Source organism: Oncorhynchus mykiss, chromosome 15, assembly GCF_013265735.2.
Source record: "Oncorhynchus mykiss isolate Arlee chromosome 15, USDA_OmykA_1.1, whole genome shotgun sequence".
NCBI lineage: Eukaryota > Metazoa > Chordata > Actinopteri > Salmoniformes > Salmonidae > Oncorhynchus > Oncorhynchus mykiss.
The window spans coordinates 73,973,602-73,983,289 of NC_048579.1; the positions used below are offsets into that span (position 1 = coordinate 73,973,602).

Sequence of the window (9,688 nt, forward strand, 5' to 3'; positions counted from 1 at the left end):
AGTAAAATATCAGATATACCAGTAGTACTGTACACAGTAAAACGCCAGATATACCAGTAGTACTGTACACAGTAAAATGTCAGATATACCAGTAGTACTGTACACAGTAAAACACCAGATATACCAGTAGTACTGTACACAGTAAAACACCAGATATACCAGTAGTACTGTACACAGTAAAACGCCAGATATACCAGTAGTACTGTACACAGTAAAATGTCAGATATACCAGTAGTACTGTACACAGTAAAATGTCAGATATACCAGTAGTACTGTATGTCTGGTACACAGTAAAATATCAGATATACCAGTAGTACTGTACACAGTAAAACGCCAGATATACCAGTAGTACTGTACACAGTAAAATGTCAGATATACCAGTAGTACTGTATGTCTGGTACACAGTAAAATATCAGATATACCAGTAGTACTGTACACAGTAAAACGCCAGATATACCAGTAGTACTGTACACAGTAAAATATCAGATATACCAGTAGTACTGTACACAGTAAAACGCCAGATATACCAGTAGTACTGTACACAGTAAAATATCAGATATACCAGTAGTACTGTACACAGTAAAACGCCAGATATACCTGTAGTACTGTACACAGTAAAATGTCAGATATACCAGTAGTACTGTACACAGTAAAACGCCAGATATACCAGTAGTACTGTACACAGTAAAATATCAGATATACCAGTAGTACTGTACACAGTAAAACGCCAGATATACCAGTAGTACTGTACACAGTAAAACGTCAGATATACCAGTAGTACTGTACACAGTAAAACGCCAGATATACCAGTAGTACTGTACACAGTAAAATGTCAGATATACCAGTAGTACTGTACACAGTAAAACGTCAGATATACCAGTAGTACTGTACACAGTAAAACGTCAGATATACCAGTAGTACTGTACACAGTAAAACGCCAGATATACCAGTAGTACTGTACACAGTAAAACGTCAGATATACCAGTAGTACTGTACACAGTAAAACGTCAGATATACCAGTAGTACTGTACACAGTAAAACGTCAGATATACCAGTAGTACTGTACACAGTAAAATATCAGATATACCAGTAGTACTGTACACAGTAAAACGCCAGATATACCAGTAGTACTGTACACAGTAAAATATCAGATATACCAGTAGTACTGTACACAGTAAAACGTCAGATATACCAGTAGTACTGTACACAGTAAAATATCAGATATACCAGTAGTACTGTACACAGTAAAACGCCAGATATACCAGTAGTACTGTACACAGTAAAACGTCAGATATACCAGTAGTACTGTACACAGTAAAACGTCAGATATACCAGTAGTACTGTACACAGTAAAATGTCAGGCTCTCTCTTTTCTTCACCTGATCTGGTCATCATCTCAAATGAACACATTCCTGACAAGTCCAACAACAGAGATATCTTCCAGGAAACCTGTAAGAATTCTGCACAGCGATAGGCTGGTTCGGGTGAGGTTTCGGATTGGTCACTTTGGAAATGGTAACCGTGGTTTCAGGCCATGGGCATCTGGTGATAGGCTGCGTAGCGACCAGTCACGTGATGGTAGATCTGGAGGAGAAAAAGAGAAGAAGTAGAAGAGAGAAACAGGAAATAAAAACGGAAGATGAAATAGGATGACAGGTAAATCATTTAAATATGACCCCGTTGTGACCCCGTTGTTATTAGGAGAACACTGACATGTACAAGGTTAAAGGTCATGACTAATGGACAAACTAAACTATTATGGTGTCCTACAGTACAGCCTTTCCACTCTCAGCACTAAATCGGTCACATTATGGGACGTGTGTTGGAAGGTGTGTGTATGTGTGTGTGTGTGTGTGTGTGTGTGTACCTGTCTCTCTATGTCAGCCAGCAGGTTACTAGCCCCCAGTCTAAAGAGGCGAGGGCTCAGCACTAATCGGTCACGTTATGAGACGTGTGTTGGAAGGTGTGTGTGTGTGTGTGTGTGCCTGTCTCTCTATGTCAGCCAGCAGGTTACTAGCCCCCAGTCTAAAGAGACGAGGGCTCAGCACTAAATTGGTCACATTATGGGACGTGTGTTGGAAGGAGTGTGTATGTGTGTGTGTGTGTGTGTGTGTACCTGTCTCTCTATGTCAGCCAGCAGGCTACTAGCCCCCAGTCTAAAGAGGCGAGGGCTCAGCACTAATCGGTCACGTTATGGGACGTGTGTTGGAAGGAGCGTGTGTGTGTGTGTGTGTGTATACCTGTCTCTCTATGACAGCCAGCAGGCTACTAGCCCCCAGTCTAAAGAGGCGAGGGCTCAGCACTAATCGGTCACGTTATGGGACGTGTGTTGGAAGGAGCGCGTGTGTGTGTGTGTGTGTGTGTGTGTGTGTGTATGTGTGTGTGTGTGTGTGTGTGTGTATACCTGTCTCTCTATGTCAGCCAGCAGGCTACTAGCCCCCAGTCTAAAGAGGCGAGGGCTCAGCCACTCGTCTCCCAGCTCTTCCTTCATCAGAGTCAGCCACACCAACGACTCCTTGGCTGTACGGATCCCGCCAGCAGGCTTAAAACCAACCTAGTGGGGTGTGCGAGTCACAGGAAACAGGAGCGACGGCTGTATAGGTCAGTGAGGCGACCATACAACTTCACGAGGGACGGAGGGCCATTCAACAGGGATCAATTGTTAATTTCAATCGATTTTTAGGTAACTACATATATCTGATGTTGAACGGCATTCATTACAACTGAGTTAATTCAGCTAACTTGACACACACACACACTAAGAGCCATACCTTATGTCCAGTCTTCAGGAAGTAGTCCCGGATGGCTCTGACCATCACTATGGCGACAGGGTAGGTAGCGTTGACAGACTCCTTCCCTGTTGACGTCTTGATGAAGTCCGACCCTGTTGTAACACAAACAGACACACACAGACGTTGTTAAAAAAGACGACCTCATTCCATCAACGGACCTTAATGTACAGAGCATTTGGGGAAGTATCCAGAACCCTGGACTTTTTACACATTTCGTTTTTGTTAAATGTAAAAAAAACAAAATCCTCATCAACCTTCACACAGTAACCCCGTAATGACATCACAAGACCCCGTAATGACATCACAGTAACCCCGTAATGACAAAGCGAAACAGGTTTTCAGAAATGTTTGCTGGCCCAGCCAGATTCCAGACTAGATACCTGATCAAATATCTCTGGAGAGACATGAAAATATCTGTGCAGCAACGTTCACCATCCAACCGGACAGAACTGGAGAGGATCTGCAGAGAAGAATGGGAGAAACTCCCCAAATGCAGGTGTGCCAAGCTTGTAGCGTCAAACCCATGAAGAATCAAGGCTGTAATCTCTGCCAAAGATGTTTCAACAAAGTACTGAGTAAAGAGTCTGAATACTGATGTAAATGTGAGGTTTCATTTTGTTTTCCTGCAAAGAATTCTAACAACCTGTTTTTGCTTTGTCATTACGGGGTCGTGTGATGTCATTACGGGGTCTTGTGATGTCATTACGGGGTCTTGTGATGTCATTACGGGGTCTTGTGATGTCATTACGGGGTCTTGTGATGTCATTACGGGGTCTTGTGATGTCATTACGGGGTAGTGTGATGTCATTACGGGGTAGTGTGATGTCATTACGGGGTCTTGTGATGTCATTACGGGGTCTTGTGATGTCATTACGGGGTCTTGTGATGTCATTACGGGGTCTTGTGATGTCATTACGGGGTCATGTGATGTGGGGTCTTGTGATGTCATTACGGGGTCGTGTGATGTCATTACGGGGTCGTGTGATGTCATTACGGGGTCGTGTGATGTCATTACCGGGTCGTGTGTGTAGATTGATGAGGGGACAAAATGTAAAGGCTGTAACGTAACACAATGTGGGGGGAAAAGTCAGGGGGTCTGAATACTTTCCGAATGCAGTGAATTAACATGCGACATAACGATCTGTTAGAAATGTTGTGTTATTGTCACCGTTACAGTTCCTTCTAGACGTCAATATGGAATCTACTCAGCTTTTCAACTTTCTACAATTCCAAAAAGATCCCATCCGAGCAGAATGAGCTATAGAAATAGGAAACTAGACATACAGATGACCTACAATACAGTACACACATTTAAACATTCTAGAAATTCTAGAAATACATTTTGTTTGAATAAATATAGGCAATGTAGAGATGTCATCAGACTGGACAAAAAACAACAACAATATGATACTACTACAGTATAAGAGGCACAGCTAGTTCTAAAGTATCTCTGAAACAGGATAATATACTGAGGGCCGCTCTGCTCCCAGGGTCTCCAGTGAGGGCCGCTCTGCCCCCAGGGTCTCCAGTGAGGGCCGCTCTGCTCCCAGGGTCTCCAGAGACATTACAGTGAGGGCCGCTCTGCTCCCAGGGTCTCCAGAGAGGGCCGCTCTGCTCCCAGGGTCTCCAGAGACATTACAGTGAGGGCCGCTCTGCTCCCAGGGTCTCCAGTGAGGGCCGCTCTGCCCCCAGGGTCTCCAGTGAGGGCCGCTCTGCTCCCAGGGTCTCCAGAGACATTACAGTGAGGGCCGCTCTGCTCCCAGGGTCTCCAGAGAGGGCCGCTCTGCTCCCAGGGTCTCCAGAGCCAGAGGAGAACATATGGTGTCTGTGACACTGTGACAGAGCTAACAGAGGGTGTGTGCTGCCTGCCTCATCAATATAACCCTTCATTTATCCCCTTCCCTCCCTTCCATCCTTACATTTATCCCCTTCCTTTCCTTCTGAGACAATTATGTCTTATCAGCTTTCTGGATAAAAATAGAAGATGAAATGACAGGCTTTTAATAGATGAACCACAAACCCTGGTAAAAAGCATCATTCCTCTATTCTGCCCTCCTTCTTTCCCCCCCATCCCGTCTTCCTCCTCCCTCCTAGTCTCTAACGACAGCTCATTACTACACTGATGAACCCTTTACAGATATGTACTATGTATTTTTACAGTCAGAGTTTCTTTATTTCGCTTCTTTCTCTCTCTCCCTCTCCCTCATAACCCCCTCTTTCTCTCTCCCTCACAACCCCCCCTCTCTCTCTCTCTCACAACCCCCTCTCTCTCACCATCTTTCCCTCTCGCTCTCCTCACCCCCCCCCCCCCTCGTAACCCCCCCTCTCTCCCTCGTAACCCCCCCTCTCTCCCTCGTAACCCCCCCTCTCTCCCTCGTAACCCCCCCTCTCTCCCTCGTAACCCCCCCTCTCTCCCTCGCAACCCCCCCTCTCTCACCATCTTTCCCTCTCGCTCTCCTCACCCCCCCCCCCTCGTAACCCCCCCTCTCTCCCTCGTAACCCCCCTCCCTCCCTCGTAACCCCCCCTCTCTCACCATCTTTCCCTCTCGCTCTCCTCACCCCCCCCCTCGTAACCCCCCCTCTCTCCCTCGTAACCCCCCTCTCTCCCTCGTAACCCCCCTCTCTCCCTCGTAACCCCCCCTCTCCCTCGTAACCCCCATCCCTCCCTCGTAACCCCCCCTCTCTCCCTCGTAACCCCCCCTCTCTCCCTCATAACCCCCCCTCTCTCACCATCTTCCCCCCTCCCCCCTCAGACAGAGGAGTAATTCTGTACATTGGTTATGGGGGATGTTAATGAGCTGATAATTGATAGAGGTTATTAAACGAGGATGGCGGTAATGACGCTCGTTTCATTTGGCTAGCGTGGGCAAGCAGGCAGAGCGTGTGTGTGTGTGTGTGTGTGTGTGTGTCTGGGTGTGTGTGTGTGTGTGTGTGTGTGTGTGTGTGTGTGTGTGTGTGTGTGTGTGTGTGTGTGTGTGTGTGTGTGTGTGTGTGTGTGTGTGTGTGTGTGTCTGAGTAAAATAGCCACCGTCATAGATTAATAGGCAAAAATTATCATTCAATTTCTGGAATCTCATAGGCAATTTATAGAACAAGGGGAGATTAAGGAGCCAAGCACTGAGACAAAAGCAATGTATTTTAATAATGATCTCTATCGGACCGGCTGACAATTTGGTACAGTAATCAGGCTTGTTATGTGACGGGTAGCTAAATGTGTGTGTGTGTGTGTGTGTGTGTGTGTGTGTGTGTGTGTGTGTGTGTGTGTGTGTGTGTGTGTGTGTGTGTGTGTGAGAGAGAAAAAGAGAGAGAGAGAGTGTTCATCAGGTTAGCTAAGTACAGAGACAGAGAGTACAGCCTGAACAACAGCGCCCCCCACAGGAGAACATGACAAACTGCACCATTTGTAAAAAAACAGGAGAGATGAGCGCATTCAACTCGGATTTTCACAAATCATTCGTCAACGAGAGAGAAATGCGAGTTGGATCCCAAGTGTATATAACACCAGCCCTGTGTGTACGTGTGTGTGAGAGAGGTAACACTCACCAGCCATCATAGCCACCAGACTAGCCTTGTAGACATTGGTGTAGGTCCCCAGCTCTCCTATAGCCAGGATGGACTTCATGTGAGCCTCCCCACAGGCCTCTCTGAACTGACACACCTCCTCATACATGGCTGAGGAGACAGAGGGGATTTAAAAATGGACACATTATTGAGGAGAGACACTCCACCACACACCTTCACTGTCATAGCAACACCATAGTTCATACTGCCATAGCAACACCATAGCAACACCATAGCTCATACTGCCATAGCAACACCATAGCAACACCATAGCTCATACTGCCATAGCAACACCATAGCTCATACTGCCATAGCAACACCATAGCTCATACTGCCATAGCAACACCATAGCAACATCATAGCTCATACTGCCATAGCAACACCATAGCTCATACTGCCATAGTAACATCATGGTTCATACTGCCATAGCAACATCATAGCAACACCATAGCTCATACTGCCATAGCAACACCATAGCTCATACTGCCATAGCAACATCATAGTTCATACTGCCATAGCAACACCATAGCTCATACTGCCATAGCAACATCATAGTTCATACTGCCATAGCAACACCATAGCAACATCATAGTTCATACTGCCATAGCAACACCATAGCTCATACTGCTATAGCAACACCATAGCTCATACTGCCATAGCAACATCATAGTTCAATCAGCCGTTTCCAGCTACAATAGTCATTTACAACATTAACAATGTCTACAACGTATTTCTGATCAATTTGATGTCATTTTAATGGACAAAAAAAAGGACATTTCTAAGTGACAGCAAAATGTTGAACGACAGTGTATGTTTACATGTTTATGTTGACTGACTGTATGTTTACATGTTCATGTTGACTGACTATGTTTACATGTTCATGTTGACTGACTGTATGTTTACATGTTCATGTTGACTGACTGTATGTTTACATGTTCATGTTGACTGACTATGTTTACATGTTCATGTTGACTGACTGTATGTTTACATGTTCATGTTGACTGACTGTATGTTTACATATTCATGTTGATTGACTGTATGTTTACATATTCATGTTGACTGACTGTATGTTTACATGTTCATGTTGACTGACTGTATGTTTACATGTTCATGTTGACTGACTGTATGTTTACATGTTCATGTTGACTGACTGTATGTTTACATGTTCATGTTGACTGACTATGTTTACATGTTCATGTTGACTGACTGTATGTTTACATGTTCATGTTGACTGACTGTATGTTTACATATTCATGTTGATTGACTGTATGTTTACATATTCATGTTGACTGACTGTATGTTTACATGTTCATGTTGACTGACTGTATGTTTACATGTTCATGTTGACTGACTATGTTTACATGTTCATGTTGACTGACTGTATGTTCACATGTTCATGTTGACTGACTGTATGTTTACATATTCATGTTGATTGACTGTATGTTTACATATTCATGTTGACTGACTGTATGTTTACATGTTCATGTTGACTGACTGTATGTTTACATGTTCATGTTGACTGACTGTATGTTTACATGTTCATGTTGACTGACTGTATGTTTACATGTTCATGTTGACTGACTATGTTTACATGTTCATGTTGACTGACTGTATGTTTACATGTTCATGTTGACTGACTGTATGTTTACATGTTCATGTTGACTGACTGTATGTTTACATGTTCATGTTGACTGACTGTATGTTTACATGTTCATGTTGACTGACTGTATGTTTACATGTTCATGTTGACTGACTGTATGTTTACATATTAATGTTGACTGACTGTATGTTTACATGTTTATGTTGACTGACTATGTTTACATATTCATGTTGACTGACTGTATGTTTACAGGCTGTTCTGGAACTAAAAGGTGGTCTGACACCGGTACTAGCCGGATGTACCTAATAAAGTGTCCGGTGAGTGTCTATAATAATATATACCACACCTTCCCACTGTCCAGTGAGGGCCAGAGTCCTGTTAATGACTATATCTATCTCCATAGCTCCATCCTCTACAGCCATACGGACCTCCTCCAGCCTGGTCTTCAGAGAGGTCTGGCCTGCAGGGAAACCGGTCGCCACTGAGGAGAGGAGGAGCAGGATGGAGAGAGACGTCGCTGAGTCACTATCTATAGTTTTTCCATGTCACAATATTCTGTTATTTCATTCATGTTGCGGCTGTATGAGCCGTTTATTGTGTTATAATTAAGCAACATACACCTGGACTGTCCAACTACAGAATGACCCGGAGGTAGACTTGTCCTCCTCTCTCTCTCTTACCTGAGGCGACAGGTAGGCTGGAGTTGGCTGCTTTCAGTGACTTCACAGCATCAGCCACACGAGACGGGTACACGCACACCGCTGCAGTAGTCACACCTAGATACACAGATACAACCAGAACATATAGTTACTCTTCACCAACACCAAAGATAGGCCTACCATGTGAAACACAAGAGCACGTCGCCCTCTAGTGGCCCAAACAAGGAGCACGTCGCCCTCTAGTGGCCCAAACAAGGAGCACGTCGCCCTCTAGTGGCCCAAACAAGGAGCACGTCGCCCTCTAGTGGCCCAAACAAGGAGCACGTCGCCCTCTAGTGGCCCAAACAAGGAGCACGTCGCCCTCTAGTGGCCCAAACAAGGAGCACGTCGCCCTCTAGTGGCCCAAACAAGGAGCACGTCGCCCTCTAGTGGCCCAAACAAGGAGCACGTCGCCCCTCTAGTGGCCCAAACAAGGAGCACGTCGCCCTCTAGTGGCCCATACAAGGAGCACGTCGCCCTCTAGTGGCCCATACAAGGAGCACGTCGCCCTCTAGTGACCCATACGAGGAGCACGTCGCCCTCTAGTGGCCCAAACGAGGAGCACGTCGCCCTCTAGTGGCCCAAACGAGGAGCACGTCGCCCTCTAGTGGGTAAATAATCCATGAGTTGTGAATTGAAGAACAAGTATGAAGTATAGAACATCAGTCATGTTTAGGAGGATGTGGATTATCACATTTAACACACAGGCTTTATGAAGAGCTATGTAAAGCTAGTCTGTCTCTAGAGCCGGGTGAGGAGGAGAGAGGGAGAGATAGACACACACCCCACCACATTTAACACACAGGCTTTATGAAGAGCTATGTAAAGCTAGACTGTCTCTAGAGCAGGGTGAGGAGGAGAGAGGGAGAGAGAGAGGACGGACGGACGGACAGACGGACAGACAGGACAGACAGGACAGACACCCCACTACCTTTGTCCTGCATGTCCATGCTCTTCAGCAGGTCGTAGCGTACCGGCTGGGTCGCCTTCATACACAGCCGGTGGACGTTGCCGGGCGTGTCGTCACCGGCCAGGGT

The 9,688-nt window shown here is 45.6% G+C and overlaps 1 protein-coding gene across 1 annotated transcript in view; it reads right to left on the reverse strand.

Moving 5' to 3' along the window:
- Positions 1-1,332: 1,332 nt before the first annotated feature.
- LOC110527628 (deoxyribose-phosphate aldolase (putative)) overlaps positions 1,333-9,688 on the reverse strand; it is a 10,568-nt gene continuing 2,212 nt past the window's right edge. The window contains exons 3-9 of the mRNA XM_036945349.1: positions 9,583-9,688; positions 8,634-8,729; positions 8,300-8,434; positions 6,336-6,464; positions 2,772-2,884; positions 2,405-2,554; positions 1,333-1,584 (exon numbers count right to left, since the gene is read on the reverse strand). The exon at positions 9,583-9,688 is cut by the window's right edge and continues 42 nt beyond it. Coding sequence (XP_036801244.1) covers positions 1,528-1,584; positions 2,405-2,554; positions 2,772-2,884; positions 6,336-6,464; positions 8,300-8,434; positions 8,634-8,729; positions 9,583-9,688 — 786 coding nt within the window. The 3' untranslated portion in view covers positions 1,333-1,527. The remainder of the gene's footprint in view (positions 1,585-2,404; positions 2,555-2,771; positions 2,885-6,335; positions 6,465-8,299; positions 8,435-8,633; positions 8,730-9,582) is intronic.